The sequence below is a fragment of the Rhinolophus hipposideros genome, assembly GCF_964194185.1.
Source record: "Rhinolophus hipposideros genome assembly, chromosome: 10".
Lineage (NCBI taxonomy): Eukaryota > Metazoa > Chordata > Mammalia > Chiroptera > Rhinolophidae > Rhinolophus > Rhinolophus hipposideros.
Window position 1 is genome coordinate 21,361,805 of NC_138056.1, and position 27,419 is coordinate 21,389,223.

At 44.9% G+C, this 27,419-nt stretch overlaps 1 protein-coding gene across 3 annotated transcripts in view; it reads right to left on the reverse strand.

Annotated features, from left to right (window-relative positions):
• LDLRAD3 (low density lipoprotein receptor class A domain containing 3) overlaps positions 1–27,419 on the reverse strand; it is a 222,268-nt gene that overhangs the window by 100,076 nt on the left and 94,773 nt on the right. For 2 of the 3 annotated variants that reach the window (XM_081062969.1, XM_081062971.1), the window contains exons 3-4: positions 19,137–19,262; positions 7,382–7,516 (exon numbers count right to left, since the gene is read on the reverse strand). In XM_081062969.1, coding sequence (XP_080919095.1) covers positions 7,382–7,516; positions 19,137–19,262 — 261 coding nt within the window. The remainder of the gene's footprint in view (positions 1–7,381; positions 7,517–19,136; positions 19,263–27,419) is intronic. The other variant, XM_081062970.1, reaches the window with a different exon arrangement.

A 27,419-nucleotide genomic window follows, 5' to 3' on the forward strand; every position in this document is an offset into this window, starting at 1 on the left:
ATTCTTTCGGGGTGACGATTCTTTCCTAGGGCCCCTCCAAGGAAGCTCTTGACATCACTTGGCGGCCACGACTTTTGTGGTAAATATTGACCACCCATCCAATTCTAGGTTGTGACATTTTTGGTTGGATCCCCTACACCAAGATTACTATTTAAAAAAAAGAAAAGAAAGCTCTTTTCCATTCATACTTGGAAAACTAAACTAAAAACTAGCCCTTTCCCTATCTTATGCTTGCCACGATTTCTCTAGAAATCGTGAACTCTAGAAATAATCTTTGGCTGCTCAGTCACTTGGCTTTATCTTATGACAGAAAGCAAAAGTCCCTTCCAAAAGCATAAGCTCCTTTTACTCTCAACTTCCTCACCTAGTGGGAGCCTGGAGGAAAAGGGCAAAAACCACGCACCCCTGGAAAATAATAGGGCAGATTCTCCGTTAACATCCCCACGGTGACGCGTGGTGTGGCTGTTTCTATCCCTTACCACCCTTATCCAGTTTATCATCGAATCTTGGAAATGCTTCCAGAAGCCATTGTGCTGTCTCGCCCCACTGCTGTCACCTTCCCACGGCTCGTCCATGACGTCCCACTGTCCACAGGAGACGTCCCACTTTCCCACTCGGGAGGAAGCGAGGAAGTCCAACATCCCTAATGTGGCTTCCTGGGTCACCAATCCATAGGCCACTGCTGACCGCTCCCGCTTCCTTCTGGGTCATTCACTTTCTGTCCACCCCAGAGGAGCCCTGTGGATCTTTCGTTCTTCAAATGTACCACGCTGTCTCTCAATTCTGGGTCTTCTAACCTGTAGTTCCTTCTTCCTCCACATGGCCCGCCTTGCCCAGTGAACTCCCCCTTACCCTTCTGGTTTCAGATTCAGCACCTCTTTCTCAGGACGGCCTTCCCCACCCTACAGAGATTCCTGTCATTCGCTTCCAGAGCTTCCTGTGTTTGCCTTTGCCACACATTCCTCACTCGAGTGACCAACTTAACGCCTGTTTTTCCTACTAGAAGATAAGTGCCATCAGAGTAGAGATCACACTTCTTCCCTATTACCGTTCTTCCATTCTAACATGCACAATGTTTTCACATTCTGAAATTGAGAAGCATGTTAACATCAAAAGCGTGTCATAAAGTAATTGTCAGCATTTTTGTCTTAGCAAAACCTAAAATAATGGTGGCTCTTACACTTGATGGCATCTTAAAGTTTGTCAAAATTTGGCATGTCCCTGCGTCGGCTGGGCACAGCCCTTGGCACAGAGCAGCAATCTATGACTCCCTGGTAAATACATACAGACGTGCACGCATTTCATGAGGATCTGGTATTAGGCAATTCTTCCTATGTAATAGACACTCCTTAAAAATCTCAATGATTGACAACCGGAGAGACTTATTATCCTGCTCACAGGTCGGCAAGACCCATATCTTTCTGGCCTCAGCCGGGACTGACCCCAGCCTGTGGATTGGGGTCAGGCATCAGGTCTGCTCCGTGTGACAGCACGTTTTCTTTGGACCAGGAGCTCCCCCATGTTCTTCACATGGCAGATGACGGGAAGGCAAGAGACCGTGCACAAGGGCACAGCAACTTCAAACCTCTCTACTCATCGTGTCTGCCAATATTCCATAGCCAAAGCAAGCCCCGCATCCAGGAGGTAGGGACATTTCCTCTGGCTACTCCGCCAGATCACAGGGTAGGGGGAGGGAGTGAAGCACCAAATACAAATCCAATCTACCACCGGCCCCATATCCGGGGCGGGAGGGAACATGTGAAGGAACTTCGAATTTTAGCAGTGTGGAAGGACAGTTCCCGTAATGAACCTTAGATAACATAACCCTGGTCACAGTGGGTGAAAGACCCAAAAGCCACTGAGTTAGCAGTGGTGGCTTCAATCGGCAACCCCTCTGCCCATCAGCCACAGGGACCCTCTGCCTTGGTTCCTTCAGCTCTCGGGTTTTATTTCAGGGATTTATTTGAGAGGCTAGGGTAAGAAGCAATCACTGTCCCTAATTCTCACTTCCTGTGGCTGTTGTTTATCCACTGTAAGCCCAGCCTCCGGTCCCCAGTCAGGGTTGGTCACTGACTAATTGAGGTCACCTGGAGCCTCAGGACTGAAGGCGAAAGAACCAAGTGCAACTGTCCTCAGGGGCCCGGAAAAGAGAGATGTTGATGGATTTGGTCCGGACTTTAAGGGAACGTGCTGGGTTTCTGCTTCACTGACTCCAGTTCCAGGACTGTTGTGGAGAATGAGTTAATGAGGCCGGCAAGCCAAGTACAGGAAAAGAACACTGCCAAGTACCAGCTGGGAGATGCCCTGTTCCCCAAGTGTGGCTCTGCCAACCCCACAGAGCCGTAGGCCAGTACCTCTCCCCACCGAGAGGACCCTGACTCAGCCGTCACAACTCCCTACGTGCACCCAGGACTTGCACATCTCCCTAAGGGCCTCGTCTCACTCTGCTTCTGCACTGTGGTCACTCACTGGCAGTTTCACAGCCCCTTTCTGTATTTCTGTTGTGGCACCTTGTGCATGACTGTGACCTGCCTGGGTGGGACTTCCGGGGGGCTGTATTTGTGGCAAGAAATGCCATAACAAAGGACCTCAAGCCAGATGGCTGAAACAACAGAAATGTACTGTCTCACCATTCTGGAGGCTGGATGTGGGCAGGGCGGGTTCATTCTGTGGGCTGTGAGGGAAAATTGGTTGCCTGCCTCCTCCCATCTACCTTCTGGTGGCTTGCCGGCAATCTTTGGCGTTCCTTGGCTTGTAGCTGCATCACCCCAATGCCGGCCTTCATGTTCACATGGCATTCTCCCTGTGTCCCTGTCAATGTCCAAATTTGACCTTCTATAAGGGCACCAATCACACTGGATTAGAGGCACACCCTACTCCAGTGTGACCTCGTCTTAACTAATTACACCTGCGATGAACCTATTTCTAAACAAGGTCACATCCTAAGGCACTAGCTTTTAGAACCTCAACATGTGGATTTGGGGGGAGGACACAACTGAAGAGGGCTCAAGACTACTTCTGTAACACTTGCATGCAGCTCAGGGCCTGGCACATGGAGATACCCCATTATCTATCCACTGACAAAAAGGCCAGTAAGGACTATGTTCCTCTCTCTCTCTCTCTCTCTCTCTCTCTCTCTCTCTCTCTCTCTCTCTCTCTCTCTCTCACACACACACACACACACACACACACACACACACACACACACACACACTTCTGCAGAAGAAACAGAACAAAGCTGTCACTGTTAGCTTCTGGTGAGGTGCCAAACCTCACGACCAGCTTTCCAAATTCTCTTAAAGCGTTATCATCAGGATACAGCAAGCAAGATAAAGAAACTGCATCTCGATTGCCAAAATACCCAATTAACTACCCTGGCATTGGTGGCTTCTTCAGAAGGGCTTAACTTCCCAGCATTCCTCAGGAGGAGGGACACTGGACAGGCACCAGTACTCTTTCTTACTCAAAGGAAAAGCTGAGTATTAAAAGAGGGAAATTGTGCCAGCCTTCATATACAACTGCTCTGTTCCCTGGGTTCTTCATCTAGAAATGGGGCTCATTTTCTGTGAGAGGAACTCCCTCTCACATGGCCTTTATGAAAACTAACTGGGAGAATACTAGTAAAGTGCTTGGAATGGAGCCTGACGTTTAGTCGGTACTTAGTTGTGGCGACCCTTACAAGCACCTTGCCTGATCTCCTTCCAAAGGTCTGATCCCCTCACCATCACCTGAGCTCTTCATAAGCTCTGTGACTGGAGCAATCAGAATTAGGGTCCATGTGAGAGGTATTCAGTGTATTGGCTATGTGTTACTGACTGTGTAACAAATTACCCCCAAACTCAGAGACTCAAAAAGACCACACATTTATTACTGCACAGTTTCTGTGGATCGGAAATCCAGGAGTGGCTTAGCTCTCACTCAAAGCCTCTTACAAGGCTACATACAATCAAGGTGTCTGCCAGGGCCTTGGACAGCTCGAGGCTGGCCCAGGAAGAGCCCCTTCCAAGCTCACCCACGTGGCTTTGGGCGGGCCTCAGTTTGTTGCTATCTTGGTCAGAGCCCTCCCGAGATCCTGCCACAGGGGTCTACCCACGGGGCAGCTTAAAACATGGCAGCTGGCTTCCATCCTCATGAGCGAGAAACAGTAAGCAAAACAGATGCCAGAGTCTTGTAATCTAATCTTGGGAACTGACATCCTATCACTTTTGATGTCATTTTCTTTGTTAAAAGCAAGTCACAATTTGTACCTCTATGTTCACAGCAGCATTATTCACAATAGCCAAAAGGTGGAAGCAACGCAAGTGTTCATCAACAGATGAATGGATACACAGAATGTGGTACAGTTATACAATGGACTATTCTTCAGCCTTAATTAAAAAGGAAGGAAATTCTGACACGTGCTACAACCTGGATGAAACTCGAAGGCAATATGCTAATTGAAAAAATAAGCCAGTCAGAAAACGACAAAGACTGTGTGATTACACTCGTAAGAGGCACCTAGAGAAGTCAAATTCAGAGACAGAAAGTAGAAGAGTGGTTACCAGGACTGGAGGGAGGGGGAAAGTGTTTAATGGGTACAGAGGTTCAGTTTTACAAGATGAAAAATTCTAGAGACTGGGGTACAACAATGTGAAAATAACACTACTGAACTGTACACTTAAAATATGGTTGAGATCGTCAGTTTTATGTTACGTGTATTTTGCCACCATTTCCGAAAACAAGCCAGTCACAAAATCCAAATCACATTATACCAGGGTAGGAACCCCAGGAGTTGGGGATCATGAAAGGCTGCCTGCCACATTCAATCCCTTCTCCAAAGCTGGAAAGAATCTGTTTGATTAGGATTGAATTCAACACATATGAGGCCAGCTGAGTGCCGGCCACACCCACCACGCGCATGGCAGCACCTGCTGACCCTCAGATGTGCTCTCCCAAGGAGAGTTCGTACGCAACAGAAAATCCACATGCAAGCCTGCTCCAAAGCCACTGCTTTTGGAATTATCTGGTAAGCAGGTTATGTTTCTAATCAATGAAGGCCCCCCTAAAACTCCATTCCACCGCAGTGTTCTTTGGTCTCTAATACATCCCAGATGGAATAGAAAGGCATGGTAAAGACTCTACTTCCGTGGTCCCATTTCCACGCCCAATGCCTGACAGAGATGGTTGTTGGTGGTAAAGGCCAAGGATACGGACTGGAACTAAATCGGGATGATCAAAGGGAAGAGAGGCACACACAAAGCTGGTGTCTCTAACGTGGAGACACCCCTCCTGCATACTCTCATCAAATTAGAAGAAAAGTAATTCAAGCACCATATTCCTATCTTGGGGTCAGTTTTCTCCACGCCATCTCAGCTGAAGCAGATAGGATACATTTTGACTAAATGGGCTCATGCATGGGGCGGCCGGTTGGCTCAGTTGGTTAGAGCACGGTGCTCATAACACCAAGGTCACCAGTTCGATTCCCACATGGGCCAGTGAGCTGCGCCCTCTACAACTAGACTGAAAACAACAGATTGACTTGGAGCTGATGGGTCCTGGAAAACACACTGCTCCCCAATAAAATTTATTTTTAAAAATGCAGAAAAATGTCCTCAATCCCCCCATCTATCCTAATGTTTCCTTGACTTTGTGACTGCTGTCCCCCCATTTGGTGTCTATCGCCACCGACGGCACATGCCATAGGAGGTATATTGGCATAACTTCTGTTTTATAAAAACTTGAGTGTGTGCAAAGGCTAGAAACGCCTTGTTGTTCCATCAGAAGTTGAGAAACTCATAGGCAAATGACAAGATGAGAAACCTCTTTAAAGTTAGTGTACGACAATGGTTGTCAGACTGTACTGTGCATGTGACACTCCTGGAAGGCTTGTGAAGCCACACATTGCTCCCCAGTGGACTCAGTGGGTCTGGGGTGTGGCGTGAACTCCGCATTTCCAAAGAGTCGCCATGCAATGCTGCTCTGAGGATCACACTTTGAGAACCACTGGTGAAACGAAAACTCATGGAGGGGACTTTCCAGGCTCGGATACTCAGGCTAATTCTGCCCAGGAATCACCTCCCAGAGCTGTTCTCTGCACAAACTTAGGCAAAGTCTATGTTGATGCATATTTTGTCTTTCTTGTCTATGGACGTTGGGCATATAGATTTGGATCGATCATAATCCTTAGTTTGTGACCCACTCTGACCAGTGGTCTACACATAACCCATTTGTTTATTCATTCATTTTGAATAACATAATAAACAGCAACCAAAATAAAAGCTAGGACCTCGAAAAGAACCTCCATCTAACTTCATGGAGCTTATCCCGTCTACCCTACCTCCCAATATACGAGTTAGCCAGTTAACCATCTTTCTCTTGCTTTTCTTTTTTACAGTTTTAGTGAGTCTATAAACTGTAGTACAACTATACAGTGGAATACTGAATAACAGTCAAGAAAATGAACTCTACCAACAAACAATAAGATGGACGAATCACAGCAATATAATATTAAGTGAAAACAGTAAAGATTGCATACAGATGATACCAGTTTATAACAGAAATATACTTTTTAGGATGCCTTAAAATGTACGTCTATTTTTAAATCATTTTTTCCTTACCACTGAAGAAAACACATGTTTACTGAAAAAGAGTCAATAAGTAAAGAAATGTATCTAGTTAGTTTTAACAGGAAAGGATATGATCCCACTGTGTCTTTCTGGGTTCCCTAAAAAGCTTATTTTTCCATCCCCACAACTGCATCCTTCAGCTTTCAGAAAACAGCTCTGAGACCAAGAGCCCTGATATGAGTAGGTTATTCATACAAGAGGAAACAAAGTAGTAAGCAAACACATGGGGGGAAATGTCAGCTTTGCTCATAATCTGAGAAATGCAAATTGAAGCATTTGGGGGAGCTATCATTCTATGACTACTAAACTAGCAAGTATGGAAAAAACAGGAGAGGATGAATGCCTGAGGTATTCCAATACTAGCAGCAGCATAAAATAAAAAAGTAATCTCACACAGCTGTACAGCGAGGTGTGGCCATGAACCATTCAGATGTCCCACTCTGCGGAATTTATCCTGAACAAGTAATTCAGTGGAAAGAAACAACTCTGATGGTCCCCAACAATGCAGTAATTCAAAACACCACAGTACAGCACCATGACAGCATGTAATGCAGCTGGGGCCTATTTCAATATCGAAGAAAAAGTGTACATATTATATTTAATAATGAGAAAAACAGAATGGTAGGTGTGTTATATAGTTAAAATCATGTGTACAAGAGCTGCAAGGTAAAGTGCAAAAATAAATACAGCTGTTGCATTTGGTTGAGGGTAACTTCTTTTCAGAGTTATTGTGGTGTGATGTTGCAATTATTTTTTAGAGCTTGGGTGTTTCCTACCTTGAGAACTTTCACAGCTTTCCTCGTCGCTGTTGTCTTGACAGTTATTTTGCCCATCGCAAATGAAGCTCTTGTCAATGCAGAGACCGTTCTTGCAGTGGTAGCGGGCGGTGGAGCAAAGCAGAGGGTTTGCTGCTGTGAAGGGAAAACAGAGCACATCACCAGGGTGGCCAGCAAGTCCCCATGGGAACCCCCAGAACCTTCTCCAGCCAGGAGTATATCCTTTTCAGGAAGCAGTGAGTTCATTTTCTAAGATGGCCAACTCCACGTCTGTCCTGGAAGACCAGCCAGCCAATGACCTGGATGGGACAAGACGCATTCGGCCCCGTTCTAAAAGGTCCTTTGCCCAAGTCATCATGCTGGTGCCTATGACATACCAACATGGCCAGAGGACAATGCCTCACCTCAAGTGGTCAACCTCTAGGCAGGCCAGTAGCCTTTGAGGGGCCTGGGGCAAACCTGAATGTCCCGGGAGAGTTGGGAGTGGAATGGTTGGGAGCATAAGAGACACACAGAGAAAAGCAAAGCCAGAAGGAGTAGCTTGAGTCAGGGATCCAGGAATCGCTGGCACCAAGAGAGCGATAGCATGATCTGGTCCAGGAGCTATGTCAGATCCTTCCAGCTCCCTAATTAATTCCTCATGTATCTTTGTGGCTCACTGAGCAAACTCAGGGGTCTCTTTGATAGCAAAGAAGCCCATGAACTCACTTGAACAGCCTGACCGGCTCCCGTGAGGCTCCCTGTTCCACTTACTTTCAGGGACCTCAAAAGAAATGACAGAGAGGGTCCACCCAAAGACAAGGGTGGCAACTGGCCAGTGTGAGGTCACCATAAAACCACTTAACAGCACATAAGCAAATCTCCACAGAAAATCAGTATTTTTATAGCTCAGTTTACTTTGCTTCCCGGTTCCTTGCAATGCAATTCAAACAAGGCTCTTCCAGGGCTCTATTTTTAATAAATGAAGTGGCAAAGTAGAAATTACTCCAGTCCCATCTTTGCCAGTTATTAGCTGTATAATGCTGGGCAAATTACTTTACCTCTCGAGCCTCGGTTTCTTGATCTGTGGACAGGACCAATTGCATAATTTGCAGGGCCCAGTGCAAACTGGAAAATGTGAGGCCGACTGCACAAAAATTATTGAAAAATTCAGGAAGGCAAGTGCAGGGTGTAAAAGCAAGCATGGCATCCTTCTAAGCTAAGCACAGGCCCTGTACGGCTGTGCCGGTCACAGGCCCGTGAAGCTCATCCTGCTATCACAGCATTCATTTGAGCATCAACTGAGCTGGCATGTGAGCAAATGCACAGTGCAGAGCCTGACACGTAGCACAAGCTCAGGGACTGTTAGATGTGTCACCCCTAGTTATGTCAGTCTTGGTCCCCCAGAGTGTGGCCCTCTCTGAAGGAGATACTGGTGACAATGAAGAGGGGTCATCCTGGAGCTTGGGTAATGAAGTGAGCTCGCCTCCGAATTACAGGTTGTGGAAGGAGCACCAGAGTGGGACATCGGGCCCAGCACAGAAGACAGCTATGGGGTCAGGGTCAACCCAGCAACTCAGCTCCGTGCCTCTCACTGGTCCTCAGCTAGACGACAGCAGCTGTATGTATCTATTTTTTGTCATGCAACTGAAACTTTATTGAAACCTCAGTTCTACAAAAGCATAAAAATCCCAGATACAAAGCGGCGGCCAGAGCGGCCTGTGAAAAGAACACCCAGTGAAAAGAACTTCCCCGTATGCTCCACTGAGATATTGTTAAGATACACAGAGATCATGGCTGCAAAGACTGTACATTCTACGGGGCTCTGTAAACCCGAAGGACTGCAGGATTATTTTTTAACCATTCAACTCAGAAAGTTTGATTTGACTATAATGTTGTAAAGACCGAGCAGGGTACCAGACGGGCACTGGACTCGTCAGTGGGGTCACTTCATAGCCTGTGCACGTGCCTGACCGCTGCACTGCACACTTAAGCTGCAGTAGAATAATACTGAATGTTAACTACAATTAAATATACACATATACATACATACATGTATATATATACACACACACAGGCAGGGGGTGTCAAGTACCGCACAGGGAATATAGTCAGTGGTGTTGTAACAGCTATATACGATGTCAGAGGAGTAAATGGGGGGGGGTATCACTTTATGAGGGGTGTAAACGTCTATTATGTTGCTTTGTAGACCTGAAACTAATTTTCAAAAAAAGAAAAGAAAGAAAGTTTTATTTGAAAGATTTGAAAGGTCAGAGGATGTAGAGGGACAGGGGAAGGCAGTTTTGAAGATGATGGACCAATGCAAAGTTAAACCAAAGTAATCTGGCCTGAACATGGGAGTTTTAATTATTTAAATCGCTGTGGGCCACAGAATGGTTCAACTTGATCAAGCTGAAACCAAGGTCTGACTTCAGCCAAAACCAAAATGGGGAAACCCAAAACCACCAATCACATTCCGTTTCTGTCCGAGGCAGCCTTCCAAACCTTTTGTATCCCACCACGGTGGCCTTCAGCTTCCCTGGGACCTTGTGGGTCACATCTACACAGCCAAAGTGTCAGCAACAGGCAGCTCACTCAAACAGACAGCTTCTAATTGCTCCAAGATGGGGTGTTTGTAAGCGGCTGTGAGCACCCCAGTGGGGAAGGCTGTGCTGGGTCAACCTTGCTGACCCTGCTGGCAACTACTTCCTTTTCTTCAAACTCAGAGGATGCAACCCTTTCCAAGGAAAAGAAGTCATTTATGTGTGCACGTGTGTGTGTGCGCACATACCTACTACCTACATGTGACTATATATGTAAGTATATGTACATACAGGTCACACGTATCTTCAAGATGAACTAAGCCTACAGACTATATACCTTAAGACACAGTGTGGTAAAGAACCCAACTGAATGAAAACCAAGTTACTGACAGGTTGTAACGCATATAACTGAAAGGACCAGTAGCCAAAATATATAAAGAACTCTCGTAAAGCAAAAGGAGAAAAGACAACAACTAAATAGGAAAAAGGGCAAAGGTCATCATCAGGAATTCCCATAATGGCAAATGGTTAATAACAACTCCAAAATACATTGACCATTACTGGTAATGAAGCGCCACTTGAACCGCATCAGACTTGCCAAACTTCAGGTCTTAAAATACCAGATTGTTGGCAAGGATGTGGAGGGACAGGAAGTCTCACAGACTACCAGTGGGAGTGCAAATTGGTAGATCCACCTTGGAGACCAATTTAGTCAAATTTGGTAAAGTTTAAGGTGCACATGCCTTCCAGCCCGGTAATTTCACTTCCAGTTATATACTCTAGGGAGAATCCTGAACAAACAAACAAACGAAAAAATGTGGATTTATTGAAGCACCATTTTTTTTAAATTAAAAAAAAAAAATTAGAAATGACCCAAATGTTCAGACAGGAGAATAGGTACAATGTGCTACATTGTTACAACAGGATTCTACAGTAGGGGTTGGCTAACTTGTTCTTTAAAGGGCCAAATAGTAAATATTTTAGGCTTTGCTAACCATTCAGTCTATACCTCTGTTTTAACAACTCAACTTGGCCTCTTTAGTGCAAAATGGCCAGAGAAAATTCATAAACAAAGGACAAAGAACAAATAACGTTCTATATGTTCCATAGAACATTATTTACAAGAACAGGTAGTAGGCCAAATTTGGTCCAGGGGTCACTGTTTACCAACAGCAGTGAAAAATCAATGGCCCAGAGGGAAATTTCACAAATATAATAGGGGGAAAAAAGCAAGTTATAGAAGACTTATGTACAGTGTTGTACCACTTCTATGAAGTTACCTATGCAAAAGAATCCTGTTTGTTATTGACGGCTACAAAAATATATAGTGAAATAATAACAACTTGCATTGAAAGAACCAATGTGAAGTTCAGGACGAGGGATACCTCTGGAGAGAAGCAGCACAGGACCCCAGAACAGTATACTGCAGACTTCTGACATGTGGGACGTCCTACTATTTTAAAAATCTGAAGCAAATTAAGCAACATGGTAATACGATTTTTTAATTGAGACATCATTGACCTAAAGCATTATATTAGTTTCAGGGGTACAACATAATGATTGGATATTTGTATATATGGTGAAATGATCATTTCCGTAAGTCTAGTTAACATCCCCCACGACACACAATTACCAAATTTACTTTGTGGTGAGAACTTTCAATAAAGATCTACTCAGCAACTTTCAAATATACAACACAGTATGATTAACTTCAGTTAACAGTTATAATATCGTTGTAACATAATGGAATCTAGTATTATTAACGATGGTTAGTATAGTTACAATAATATCAGAATAACTATAGGTAACAGGATTGTTAAAACAGGGTGTTAGGAGTGCAGGGGTTTATTTAATTTTACATCTCTTTTTCAGTATGTTTGAAAGACCTCGCTAAAGAAATTTTAAGAGTCTAGTCTGGCAGAAGTGTTTCAGTGATCACTCCCTTTCCTTTTCCTGTGTTCTTCCTCACAAAATGCTCTGCGGCGCTCCCCCCCCCCCCCACACACACACACAGTTTTTAGTGTCTTTCACACTTAGGTGCCAGTTGCTCAGAAGACACAGGTACCTATGCTGGCAAACAACACACCTGGATTCCTCCTCCTCAAGGGCTCCTCATAGAACACTGTGCTCCCCGCCTCTCTCCCCACCCCCCCTTGCCCAGTGCAGGGCAGACAAAGGCAGAAGATGTTCCCAACTCCCAACCCCAGCCTCGGAAACATCAAGACACACGGGTACGGTGTCCACGCCCTTCCAATGCCGGGAGCTTCCTCAGGGACAGACCCTCAAGCCTCCCACCTCCTTCAGGTTGGATTGATTCTGTTTATGTAAATTCCAAGCAGGTTTGTGTTCCAGTTCCCAAGGACACAGCAAATTAGGAGGGCGAGGCCATGCTGCTTGCCACCTTGCAGACAAACTGCCAGCAAGAAATAAAAGCTGACAACTATGGGAGGAAACAAGAAAAGCTATAAAAAAAAACAGCCTTAAGAATTCCACAAGCAGAGCAGCCTAAGATAGTTTCCAAAGAAACCAGAAAGTTCTAAAAGGAGCTGAAGGCAACCATGGATTATATAACCCAGTCTAAAAATTACTGTTCCTAAGAATGGCCCTGCGTGGTTACCAACTAAGGCAAACACTGAGTAAACCAAGAGGCAACACATCTCCAGAGACATCTGTCCACGATGGTCCCCAAAGGCGTAAATGCTCAGTTACTAGGCAGACTCACTTAACCAGAGAGGCAAACCTCCCTCAAAGTTCCCAGACAGCTCAAGTTTCCCTACAGTTTTTCTAGGGCCTCTGCAGCCATGTACAGGCTTAGCCAAATTTCAGGGCGCGTGTATGTGGGACTATGGTGGACCAATGCCATAGGCTCTGGGCAACCAGGGGTCACGTGTTAGGAGTTCCTGTGGACCCCTGGAGCCCCAGCCAGGACCCTGTGTTCCTAAACTGACCAGAAAACGCTTTGAAAGTTAGGATGTTACGTCTCCCTATCTTCCAGCAATACTGAATGTGCTCCAAATGTATGTTTTCTTTCTCCTTGTTAGGGTTTACCAGTCACTGAAAAATGTACTATTTTACTGGGTTAACTAGGGAAAGGAACATTGTATTTTACAGTATTTATGTCAACAGGGATGGAGAAAATTGTCTGCAACATGAACTTGAAAAACTCAGCTGCGGACTCCAAAGCTCCTCAGTTATCACCGCAACAAACACAGGCTCTGAGGATCTGTTTCCCAGCAAAGAAAACTTGTCTCTCTCTGCCAGAGGGAGGATGAAATGAGTTAAGGTTAAGGTCAGTGGTTAATTAAACTGGCGGCATTGACTTCAACTACATCTGAAGGAAAGGACCAAGGGCCCACTGAGGTTGCCCAAAAGCAACGGACCGACTTCAAGGCAGGAAATGAAGCAATCTGTCTCCAGTAGGACATAGGGAATGTCGCCTTTAATCCATTTAAAGTCTGTGAAGTCAGCCCTTCTTCCACCTCACAGGGTTCTTGACAAAATACATCAATGAGAAAATCCTTACCACCAGCCCCCACATTTCCCATCTGCTCCCCATCCATGGTGGTTACTGCTCATTTCCTCAACCCGCATCCAAATCTCATGGAGATCTTGTTGTCCCAATTCCATTTCCCTAGAAACCAGGCAACTGGGGGAAAACGGAGCTGCCCCAAGTCTTCCTCTGTTCCAGGAAAAAGGATGCCTGGCCCCAAGTCTCTCTGCAAATAACCCGTTCCATGAACAAGCACTGCTCCCTCTGTGGCCTGTAAAATGCTTGAAGCCCCCACCTTCAAAGGAGACAAGGTGGCCTGCCTATATCCAGTTCCAAGTTCTTGCCTTCCTTTCAAAGTTCCCTCAACAAGGCCTCTCCCAGCAGCCCTAAGCCGCCGAGACTGAGTGTAACCCACATGCAGCCACATTCTGGAGCTAGAATCTCTTCCGTGTTTGCTGGAGGGGAAGGGGACGGCACTCTGGCAAGAGGCAGGATGCAAAGATTCAGTACCGCTTGCCTTATCCCAGCCTCTAAGCACTGAGAGGATTTGAATTTTCAAAACCCCTCTAGACGAAGCTCAGTGCCAGTGGCAGCACTCTGATTCGTTACTAATGGCAGTTTGTTTCCTCCTTCCTATAAAGGCTTCCTGGGCATAGCGACCTCCTGTCTAACACCCAAGCCTGCCTTGTATCGAATCCCACTGCTTCCAACCACCACCTTTCTGTGGATGGGTCCCCAAACCTTTCCTCTAGCAATAAACATCTTTATCCTGATACATCATGGACATCTCTGCCTGAACACCCCTCATCTCAAACTCTGCATGTCTGAAACTAATGTCCTTCCCTCTCCCTCTTCCTCTCTGTCAAACCATAGCTTCCTGCTTCCTCTATTTTTTCTTAGAATGTATTAATGGATGAAACTCAGTCCTGAAGCATTTCCAACATTCTGGTTCTGGAAGACTGTCTTCCCATGGGGTCATTAACACATTCCTCTGGGCCTGGATTTCCTGTAAACTAACAGTGTTATGAACTACATGTTATGTCCCCTGAAATTCACATGCTAAAGCCAGAATCCCTAATGGGCTGGTCATAGGAGGTGGGGCCTTTGGGTGGTGATTAGGGTTAGATGAGGTCATGAAGATGGGGATCTCATGATGGGATCAGTGCCCATAAGGAGGAGCCAACGGATTTCCCTCTCTGTGTCCTCACACCAGGAAGGCCATGTGAGGTCACAAACAGCACGAGGGGCCACACCGAGAACCTGACTGTGCTGGGATCCTGGATCTTGGACTTCTAGGATTTTGAGGAATAGGTTTCTGTGGTGAAGCCACCCATCTATGTTTTTCTGGTATAGCAGCCCAAACGGACTAAGACAGCTTTGGAGGCTCAGTCAGACTCGGGCTGGATATTTTTGGCAGAAATACCTCATAGAAGTGAAATGTGTTCCTGTTGGGTCATATCAGAAGGCACAAACAAATAACATCTGGTTGTCTCTTTTCTTGTGATGCTAAAACTGACTTATGGGAGGTTCCAATTCCAGGCCAGATGCAGTAATCACACCCCACCCTGACTCTCCCAGTGAGTGCAGCAAAAACGAAAAACCTGGACAGAATACTTGTAGCGTTTATTTTTAGATTCTAAACAGTAAATTGGAGCAGGCCAATTGGGGAAGAACACCAAAATTCGTTCTATTACTGAATAGTCCGTAAGTTTACTTTTCTTTCCCCTCTCAGAGTCCCAGGAAACTGGAAAGCATGAGACATTGTGGAGAGGGAGGAACTTGGGAAAGCCACTCCATAAAGTTATTTATGAACTCCTAGGCTGATCCCCAAGCTGCTCCTGCACAGATCTGGTCCTAATCAGCACACTAAAGGCAGTGAGGACTGAACCGCAGACCATGACCCAGGTCCCAGACTGACCGCCAGGAGGTGTGTCTGCAGGGCAGATACGAACAGCACTGCAAAAATAGTTTGAAAACTACCGCAACCACAACCCACAGAGAGCTGTCAGGAATTGTGGCCTGACCCAATGGGCTCATTTGTCTACTAAAACAAAAAATATAAGCATTCTCTATAGGATTTAAACAAAACCCAGTGTTACACATAGCCATCAAAATATTCAGAATATAACCCCAAATTACTTAGACTATGAAAACTTAGAAAAATTTCAATTCTTATAGCAAAAGATAATCAACAGACACCAAAGTCAAGACAAGACAGATGTTGAAATTATGTAACAAAGACTTTAAAGCAACCATTGTACAAATACTCTAATGAGTAATCACAAACACTCTGGAAACAAATGGAAAATAGAAAGTCTCGGCAAAAAGCAGAAGGTATTAAGAACCAAAAGGAAATTTTAGAACTGAAAAAATATAGTAACCAAAATAATAAAGAACTGCACTGTTTGGGCTTGAAAGCAGATTGGAGATGATAGAGGAAAAAGCAAACATGATAAAAGATAGAAATTACTGAATCTGAACAATAAAAAGAAAAAAAGGACTGATTGAAAACTGAACAGAGCCTCAGGAACCTGTGAGACAATAATAAAAGATCTCTAGTTATCAGGAAAGGAGGAAGAGTGAGGTACTTATAAAACATTTGAAGAAACAGTAGGTGAAAATGTACTAAGTATGGCAAAAGACAAAAACCGACAGATTCAAACAGAACCCTAAAGAGGATAAACTCAGAGAAATCCTCATACCCAAACACATTCTAATCTAACTGCTGAAAACTAAAGACGAAAAAAAAAATCAAAGCAGCCAGAGAAAAATGATGTATTCTCTATGGGAAACAATTTAAATGACTGCAAATTTCTCATCGGAAACCACAGAAGCCAGAGGAAGTGGCACAACATTTGAAAGAAAAGAACTGTCAACCCAGAATTCTATATGCAATAAAAATATCCTTTGGGAATGAAGGTGAAATAAAGACATCCTCAGATGAAGGAAAACGAAGAGAATTTGTTGCCAGCAGATCTGTTTTAAAAGAATTCTTAAAGGAAGTTCTTCAGACAGATGGGAAATGATACCAGAGGGAGACTTGGAAGGAACACCAGGAATGATGGAAGAGCAACCAAAATAGCAAGTATCTGGGTAAATATAGTAGGCTATTCTTCTCTGGAGTTCTTTAAAATATATTCAAAAACTTAAAGCAAAAATTAAAACATTGCCCTTTGGAGTTTTTAATGTATGTGGATGTCCTAAGACAACTATAACATAAAGAGATCTATGGAGTGATAGGGTTCCTACATTCTGCTAGAAGTGGTACAATATTGATTCAAAGCTGTCTGTGAAAAGACTGCTGGTTTCAGGCGTTTTCATCATGATCCATCCATTATAAAGCTCCCCATCAATTCTTCATCTAATGGTTTTAGCAGCCATTGATGGTCCATTTCTTAATTAAGGGTTACAAAAGAGAGATCGTCTAATTCTCTCATTCTTTATAGCTGGTATTCTTTATAATACCAGCTATAAAGAACTTTCCTAACTCAGGTATTTAATTACTCAGAAGTACAATCCATATAGGAGTGGGAGGGTAAGGGTTGATTCTTTTATTTTATTTACCCGTTTTCAAAATAATGAGGACCACTGTTTTTAAATGGTACATATGCCAGAAGAAAATGCTGGCTTAATCCCCACTGACTTAATTTAGAATGAATATAATTTACTCAGACAATTAAAGACCAATATCCAAACATTTAAAACATACAGGGTCTTTAATTAAATACACAGGATGACACAATCTTGTAGACTGTACCTACTATAATGTGTCACTCTTGCTTTTTATAGCCATTGGATTACTCTCCAGCATATATGTATGAATATATATATAAAATTCTCCCCTTGGATTATAAGATCCCCATGGCCAGTAGGAAGCAGAGATCAAGCTGACACACACTAAATAAAATATAAAAGAAGTATGTCCTTGGGCATCCTAAGCCAAAGGTGAAAGCCTAATAATTATGGTCTTCCCTTTACATCATTACATATTTTTAAGTCACTACATATTTTTAAAATCAATTATGCCGTGCCAGCCACTACACTAAGCAGTTTTCAGGTATTTTCTCATCTAACTCCCACAACCACCCCAGGAAGCAGGCTCTCAGCACTGTTTTAAGAGACAAGGAAATGGCGTGCAAAGAGACCGCGTCGCATACCCATCTTGTGCCTAATTAGGATAAACACTAATCTGCGGCCAGACGCTCCAGCTCCAGAGTCACTTTGCTCAGTCTGGCCCCAACCCTGTCAGGGATACGCAGCCTCCCTGTCATGGTGGGTTTCAGCCACTCTACCAACCATTTGACAATCTAGCAGCTATGCTGTATTTCTGCCATTTGAGACCCTGAAGATGAAATAAGGCAACAGGAGAAGGCAGATGGAAGAGTTATACACTCCCCATGTCCCTGCTGGGAGGGTGTAGTAATGACTGTTCCCTGGAAAGACATAAATAACCCAGGAGACAGCCACCCTCCTCTTTAGGGACTTAAAATAGCACCGACAAGATGGGAAAAATCAATTTATCAAAACAATCACTGAAGGCATTAAAATTTCTATTTTGAAAAAAATTGATAATGTGAGAAAATGGTCACATTAAAGAAGACATCTGAATTCAGCACATTCGAGGAGAGAGAGAGAGAGAGAGAGAGAGAGAGAGAGAGAGAGAGAGAGAGAGAGAGAGAGAGAGAGAGAGAAGGGACTGGCACAGAGTCGCCCAAATATTAAGTGTTTCATTTTGGGCGGTTCTGTTTCCCTCTTTATCCTTTTCTACATTTTGTAACTTCTTTATAATAATAATCAGAAGAAAAAAGTTATTAAAATATGTAGGCATACAAAACAAATGTGTAAATGTGCCCAGAGCCGACGACAGCTACAAAGGCGACAGCTACAAAGGCGCTAGCGGTCTAAATATTTAAGGGGAACGGAAGAAGAAACAGTGAGCAGTGTGCCCAGCAGCAGGCACAAAGCAACTCGCTGGGAGAGACGGGACAGTATGACAGGCAGGGGAGAGACACCAGAAGGTCAGCTGCTGTGTGGGAAGTGATTTTGGACACAGAGATGGAGGGAAAGAAGGGACTGCCAAGCACAGCAGTGATGCCCCTCACCGACTGCTAAGGGGCACGAGTGGGACAGAGAGAACAAGAGGGTGTGTGTGTGTGTCTGTGTGTTTGTGTGTGTGTGTGTGCATGCGTTGATACCACAAAATATTATACAGCAAGTAAAAGGAATCGGGGTGGTCCCAAGTCAAGATCTTTAGCTTTTCATACTGTTTGCATTGTTTTTTTTCGAAAATCCATTCTTATTGCAAGTATATAATTAATACATAAACACCTTTTTCCTTAAAGAATTCAAAGAAGGAAAGCAAGCACATAAACCTGGCTGTTTCGTGGCAGAGTCGATCAGATGCGGGTCTCACTAGGCCTAGAAGTGGCTCTGCTCGCTGTGAGCTGTGTGACACGGGGTATGGCCCTTCACCTCTCCACACTTCAGGTTCCTCATCTGTTCACAGAGATAATATGCCTGCATTTGCAGCACAACTGTCAGCCCCCGATAAATGGCAGCTGAGCATTTACACATTTGCACAAGACGGAAGTAAGTGGTAAAGGATAGACTCCCGGCAACATTAGAAAATGTCTGAGGCTTTGGGTGGAGGCCCAGGAAGACGAGCGTGGCCGGTATGGAGGCGGTGGGCCGACTGGGGTGAACGAAGGGCCGCGGCCGCAGAGTGTGAGCTCCCAGCACTTACTACAGTTCTCCTCGTCGCTGCCGTCTGGACAATCCTCAAAGCCATTACACCGGAAGCGACCGATGATGCAGTGGATCCCGCTGGCACAGGGGAAGAACGTCGGGCCGCATTTTGATTTAGCTTTGGCTGCAGGAGGAGGAAGAGAACAAACAGCAAGACATGAGGAGGTTAAGGTTTCCGGCCGCTGCATACCCATCCCGCTAACGCTGGGTGTGCCAGTGGGTCCTCCGACATTTACCCTGAAGTCTCCAAACGCCTAACCACCACCCCCTGCCTGCGATACCCAGCCAGACTGGAAGCCCACAGGCACCGTCCTCATGAAGGAAACAGCTAATCCCGCTGCGTCAAAGGTCCCAGAGAGGCCCCCGCAGTCACTCCACCAGCAAGGTTCAGTCAAAACGTGCTGAACAGGGAAGGAATGAATGGGTGAGTAGATGGATGATAGATGGAGCTTGCTCATAAGGTGCTAATGAGCCGTTCAGAATTCATCCCGACTGTCAATGTAATCGCCTGCATTTAATAAGTGCTTACTCTACTAGACAGTGTGGCCCATGCTTCACATGGCTCAGGCCTTAATACCCCAACATAAGAATGGCTCACCGTGCCCAAACTATTTATGCAAACAGTGCAGTATGTGCTGAACATCTGCTTTTCTTCTGCGAGTCTGGGGTTTTTGGTGCATGCCAGGCAAAGGGTGCCTGGGTGACCAGCTCCCAGTAAAAACCCTGGGCACTGAGTCTCTAACAAGCCTCCCCAGTAGAAAACAATTCCCACATGTTGTCATAACTTGTTGCTGGGGAACTAAGTGCATCCTGTGTGACTCCACTGGGAGAGGAATCCTAGAAGTTTGAGCTTGGTTTCCTCTGGACTTTACTCCATTCATCTCTTCCTTTTGTTGCTTTCGTTTTGTATCCTTTCACTGCAATAACTCACAGCCGTGAGCATGATTATGTGCTGAGTTCTATGAATCCTAGCAAATTACTGAATCTGGGGCAGTCTTGGGGACCCCCGACCAAGATGGGTATAGTTCTTATCCCCATTTCACAGATGTGCTTGGAGTGGTGAGGTGACTTGCCCCAGGGGGCTCCACTAGGAAGCCCGGCGCTGGCGTGAGGACCCTGGCACGCAGACCCCGGAAGCCATGCTCTCAACCCACTCACTGGGTTGCCTCTCTGCCAAAGGCTGTCACTTCTCACAACAGAAGCCAGACTCCTGCTCATAGAAATCTCCTTCCACTCCTGCTGTACAAACAGTTTTCACAGAAACTGCAGTAATTTGGGCTGGATTGAGTGTCCTGCTAACCAAGCAGCCTTGTGGGGTAGCGTGCTTTCCCGTTCGTGGCGCTGGCTATCCTGGCTGGCGATTAAGGAAGTGTAGGATGGGATCTATGACTGCATACCCGGTGGCAGGTCCCACCTGGGAGCCCTCCTGTCTCCTGTCTTACAGGCAGGACTCCCGGTGCTGGGTAAGGACGGGCCGTGCCTTTGGAACGGCCGGGCAGTAAATCACCTCCATGTTCCTGCCGTCGGCAGCATGCCAACTTTAGCAGCAGCTGACCCACAATTAAGAGGGTTTTAAGGCCTGGGACGTGCCTGGGTTTTAAAAAACACACATGGCTTTCTTTCAACCAGGAACTTGGGTAACAGTGCTGGTGTGCCCTTCACAAAGCACAAACTTGGGAGAGAGTGTATGGGTTCAAACTGTGGCTCAATTTTTAGTCACCTTGGGCAAGTTGCTAAATATGACTGAGCCTCAGTTTCCTCATCAGTAAATCGGAGCTAACCTCTACCTCACAGGGCTCTAGGAAGGATGCAGTGTGATAATCTATATAAAATGCTTGGCCCAGAGAATGGCATACAGTAGATGGTCACATAAGACTCATGCTTATGCTATTTAACATCATCGTCATCACCATCACCATCACCACTATGCTTATAGAATTCTAAAACTCATCCTTGAGCTGCTAAACTATTTTTCTGATTACCAACGTTTTATAAAGCTCATGACGGAAGAATATGAACGAATATGACACTATCTCCCGGCTATACTACTGTTAAGTGAAAAAAGCAAAAAAGTGTATCTATAGTAGAATACTTTAAGCCTCCATATAGCCAGAGAAGGGGATATAAGAAAATATACATGTATTGGCTCATTGGTACACAAGAAATACAGGGAGGATAAACCAGAAAGTAAAAACATTGGTCACCTACAGGAAAGGGGTGGAAAGAATGTGGAAATGGGAAAGGACAGAGGTAGCAGGGATGAGAAGGCGGCAGGCACGTTTCTCTATTTGTGTAGCTCTGAGTCTTGGAGCCATGACAGTATTTCACATCCCCCAAAAGTAAACAATTAAAATCAACCGTGTGTGTGTGTGTGTGTGTGTGTGTGTGTGTGTGCTCAAAATGCAATATAAACAGCAACAGACGAACGCAACTGTATACCAAATGAAAACACCACCACACCGAAGGGGCTGGGAAGACAACAACTAGCCTAAGCAACCCAGGAAACATGGTGTGGCCTGGATTCTATCAGCTAAAGAAGAAAAGAATGGTACACAAGTACAGTACTGCAGCTCCACCTGTTTGTCACAGGGGTACAGGTAAGCAATTCTGAAACTACCTTTTGTGTGTACTAGGGTTGAACAAATAAATATACTGCAGACAGTAAGAGCAAGGGTTCTTACTATCAGAAGAAGTTAGAAATAAGGAAAGTGGGAAACATAACATGAACCCTGAGACTTGGGACTGGATTTGAAGGCATCAGTATGAAGTCAAGGTTTGGATATACACAGACAGATGACAGACAGACAGACAGACAGACAAAGAATGAGAAAGCGAAGGGACAGAAGGAGAGAGGGAGAGGGAGAGAGACTGACCGATGTGTGTGTGTGTGGGGGGGTAGTGTACATATATATTTCCTAGCGTCATCTGCTAAGGCTGGGAGTAATCAATACCCCCCAATAGCAATGAACACAGCCAGCACCCAGATCTTGTTTCTAGATTCCATTATCCAATAAAGGGAACCAGGGCTCCTTGCATAAGTGGTTGATTCCAGGGGGGAATACAAGATGAACCTGGAGCGTCTTGTGTTGCCAAAACGTAAAGAAATGCTCAAAACATGATGGAGCCATGTCAAAAGGGCACAGGACTCAACCTGAAGGAGCTGCTAATAGCCAAAGCTGGAAGAATTTCAGCAAAAAAATAACAACAGTCTTGGAAACCCAGAGGACAAAATTAAGTATCTGGGAGTCCCTACCGATACCATAAAGTGTTGAATAAAGAAAGAAATGAGGGAGAAGAGAAGTTTCTTCCTTACAGAAGAATTCCAATTTGTAAATGTAGAAGGGAGGTAGGAAATGGAAACTCACCATTAAGCAAACACCATGGTAATAATGGTTACAGGCAAGATTCAATAATGGTTACAGGCTCAGATGAAGAGATCAGCCAACCTGCTCTGCTCACCCGTCAGGGATCAGGGAAGAAAGGCTGTCTGGAGGCTTTTTGGCATCTAAGCTGAGTGTTTCCTTGTAAACCTCACTACATCGCTCCTCCGTGTAGAATGACACTGCCCTCCTAACCCCTCAGAAAGCCTCGGGCGCCCCTTAGAGCATCATGCAGCTCCAGGCCACTGCTCCAAATCCATGCCGCCTGCTCTCCGTGCTCCAGCTGTGTGGCTTCCTGGCTCCTCCTCCAGCCCCGTGGGCACATCCCACCTCAAGCCTCCGCACCTGCCGTTCCCTCTGCCTGGATGCCTTTCTCCAGGGGTCGGCATGGCTCACTCCATGGATTTAGGTCTCTTTAACCATTGTGCTACCCAAAGCAGAAACCCCACCTCCCACCCTCAGTCACTCGAGCCCTTACGATGCTTTCCTTTCTTTTCCTTCATAGGTTAAGATGTCATCAGCTTTGTGTTGTGCTGTTTGACTGATGGACATAACTCACTTGAGTACTTTCATTCACCGCTTTTTAAATTTTATTTATTTTTTAAGGATTTTTATTAAAATATAGCTAACATACGGTATTATATTAGTTTCCAGCATACGCAATAGTTACTCAACATTTGTATACCTCACGAAGTGATCGCCATAAGTCCAGCAACCGTCTGACACCATACCACGCTATCACAATATTATTGACTATACTCCATGCTGGACGTGACATCTGCATAATGTATTTGTTTCATACCTGGAAATTTAAACCTCTTATTCCCCTTCACCATTTTCCCCCTTTTAAATTTTTTCAATTACAGTTGACATTCAATATTATTTATGTTAATAATATTCAACATTATTTTATATTAATTTCAGGTGTACAGCACAGTGGTTAGACATTTACGCATATATAATTTAAGACGATCCCCCTGACTCGTCTAGTATCCACCTGGCACTGTACCTGGCTGTTACCACATCACTGACTGTATTCCCTATGCTTTGCTTTATATCCCCATGACTATTTTGTAACTACCAATTTGTATTTCTTAATCCTTTCACCTTCTTCACCCTGCCCTCCAACCCCCTCCCATCTATTACCCTGATAAATCTAGCACCCATCTGATGTCACACACAGTTACTATTACACAAGACTATTGACTATGTTCCTTATACAATACATTACACCCCCTAAATACTGTGTAACAACCAATTTTTACTTTTTATTCCCTTCCCTTTATCATCTACCCTTAACCCCGCTCTCATCTGGCAACCATCCAAGTGCTCTCTGTATCTGTGAGTTTATTTCTGTCTCGTTTGTTTATTTTGTTCTTTAGATTCCACTTAGAAGTGAAATCATATAACATTTGCCTTTCTCTGTCTGATTCACTACTTACACTCAGCTCTATACCTTCCAGAGCCATCCAGGTTGTGGCACACGGCAAGATTTCATTCTAATTTTTATGGCTGAGTAATATTCCATTGCATATATGTAACACCTCTTCTTTATCCATTTATCCATTCTGGGACACCCAGGCTGCCTCCATATCTTGGCCATTGTAAATAATGCTGCAATGAACATATGGGTGCACATGTCCCCTTGTAGGAGCATCTAGGTTTCTTCAAATACCCAGAAGTGGGATTACTGGGTCCTCCTTTGTGTCTTGTTATAGCCTTTGTTTTACAGTCTATTTTGTCTCATATAAGTATCCCCACCCCAGCTTTATTTTTTTTTTCATTTCCATTTTCATGAAATATCTTTCTCCATCCCTTGACTTTCAGCCTGTGTGTCTTTCAACCTGAAGTGAGTCTCTTGCAGGCAGCAGATGTGAGGGTCTTGTTTTCTTATCCATTCACACACTCTATGTCTTTTGATTGGAACATTTAATCCATCTGCATTTAAAGTAATTGTTGATAGATATGTAACTATTGCCTTTTTATTATTTATATTTTTGATCTTTTTTTTTTTTTTTTTTTAAGTTAAAGAAGTCCAAGATTCCTTGTAATACTGGTTTGGTGGTGATGAACTCCTTTAGCTTTTTCTTGTCTGGGAAGCTGTTTCTCTGTCCTTCGATTCTAAATAACAGCTTTGCTGGGTAATCTTGTTCGTAGATCCTTGTTTTTCATTGCTTTGAATATTTCCTGCCAATCCCTCTGGCCTGCAAAGTTTCTGTTGAGGAATCAGCTGTCAGTCTTACAGGGGCTCCCTTATAGGTAACTAACTGCTTTTCTCTTGCTGCTTTTAAGATTCTCTCTTTGTCTTTAACCTTTGCCATTTTAATTGTGATGTGTCTTGGTGTGGGCCTCTTTGGGTTCATCTTGTTTGGGACTCTCTGTACTTCCTTGACTTGCATATCCATTTCCTTCGCCAGGTTGGGGAAGTTTTCTGTCATTATTTCTTCAAATAGGTTTTCAATTCCTTGCTCTCTCTCTTCTTCTGGTACCCTATGATGTGAATGTTGGTATACTTGATGCTGTGCATGAGGTTCCTTAAGCTGTCCTCATTTTTTTGGATTTTGTTTTGCTTTTGCTGTTCTGATTGGGTGTTTTCTGCTACCTTATCTTCTAAATCTCTGATTCGATTCCCTGCTTCATCTAATCTATTGTTGATTCCCTCTATGGATTCTTCATTTCAGTTATTGTATTCTTTATTTCTGACTGGTTCTTTTTTATGTTTTCTATCTCCATTTTATGTTTCCTGTCTCTTTGTTGAAGTTCTCCCAGAGATTATTGAGCATCCTTACATCCAGTATTTGGATCTCTGCATCTGGTAAATTGCTTGTCTCTGGTTTGTTTCGTGTGTTTTTTTCTGGAGCTTTGTTCTGTTCTTTTATTTGGGACATGTTTCTTTGCCCCCCCCCCCCATTTGGCTGTCTCCTTGTATTTGTTTCTATGTATTAGGTAGGGCTGCTGTCTCCTGATCTTAGTAGAGTGGCCTTATGTAGTAGGTGTCCCGTAGGGCCCAGTGGTGAGTCTCCCTGGTCACCAGAGCCAGGTGCTCCAGGTGTGTCCCTTGTGTGGGCTGTGTGGGCCCTCCTGTTGTACTGGAGCCTTGGCTGCTGTCTGCACATCAACAAGAGGGACTGACCCTCGGGCTGATTGGTTGTGAGGACTGGCCACGACTACAGTGGAGGAACTGCTGACCCTACAGAGCAGGGCTTGCTTTAGCGGGGCCCTGATTCCTACTCAATCTGCCCTTTGGGTGTGTCATCCTTGGAGGCGGCTAGTTGATGCGCCAGCTGGTCCAAAGCTGGAGACTGGATGTGTCGGCCACAGGGCCTCCTGGGAGGGGGCCCACTGCAGGCCACGTTCAGCCACAGCTTGTGCTCTGCCTGGGGCCACCTGGAATGAGCCACAAAGCAATCTGCAGATGGCTGTGCCTGGAGGTGCCTTGAGAGTTCAGGCCATGAAACCAAGGTTGGCTGCCACTAGTGCCAGGCTAAGGCTGCTCAGCCAGAGGTACGGGACACAGCCAAAGCCAGATGCTGCTTGTTTGGATTTTGTGAACCTTTGAAAGAATTTAGGAAAGTCTGCAGCATGAGCCAGGGAGGCCATTTGTATGGAAAGCCACTGGAAGTGGCTTGGGTGGGCCCAAAATTGGGTGAGGTGGATTCACAGAATCACCAGGGAGGGGTTAACAAACTGTTAGCCAGGTTGATGGAGACTCAGATGTGGCTCCTGCCTGCATCACACGCTAGGAACGGGGAGGATGGAGGGCTCAACAAAGAAACAATGGCTTCTGCCAGCTCCTCCATCCAGGAGAAAACTGCCCCTCCAGCCCTCATCCTGAAGTCAGACAACTCTGTTCCTCCCCGTGTGTCTCTGGCACCTTTCAACTGCTGCCCCAGTGCTGGAGCTCAAAGCGAGTGATTCCGTCAGTAAGTTCATGTGCGGGTCCTTTAAGAGGACTCCTAAGACTGTTGCCACCCTTGTCTCACTCAGCCACAATCTCTGCTGGTTTTCACAGCCAGAAGTTAGGGGGATTTCTCTCCCTAGCAATGAAACTTTGAACTGGGGAGCCTGGTGTGGGGCTGGGACCCGCTGCTCCTCAGGGGGCAACCTCCAGAGACAAGATATCCCTCCCGATTTTTAATGGTTACACATGGATGTGGGACCAGTCTGTTCTGTGTCTCTGCCCTTCCGACCAGTCTCGAGGTGGCTTCTTCCATATGTCCATAGTTGTAGGGCTTCAGTTTAGCTAGACTTGAGGCGATTGTCAGTGATGGTTGTTGTGTAGTTTGGTTGTAATTATGATGTAGTCATGAGAGGAGGCAAGCACCGTGTTTACCTACTCCACCATCTTAACCAGTCATTCACCACTTTTGAAGGAGCTACACTATACAGTGCCTACATCGAGTGTCTAATAAATATTTGCTGAATATATATATAAACCTATGAAAAGAGAGAGTGGGAGTCGGTAATAGCTAGCATTTACTGAATGCTTAGTATGGGCTAAGCATTGCATTCTATGTCCTGCAGTCATCATCTTATTAACTCCTCAAAATAACCCATTTTACAGATAACAGAACTGAGGTCCAGAAGTGAAGCAGTTTGACACTGCTAATAAACAGAGTCAAGGCTCAAACCTTGCTCTTGACTCATGTGCTCTACTGCCTCCTTACATATTTCTCAGGCCCAGTCCAGCCCCAAAGGACTAACTTTTATGAGACAAAGAAAGAGAAAAGGGAGTGAGAACATGAATAATAATAAATGAATTAGCTACCATTCAATTAACCAGCTCTTTGGCCCTGCCCTTGCATCCTCTTTAGGAATTACTCATGAGACTTCCTGCCTTGTCAGGGACGCTCAGGGACTGTCTGTCGGAGGGAGCCTGCCATGCTATGATTTACATCTAA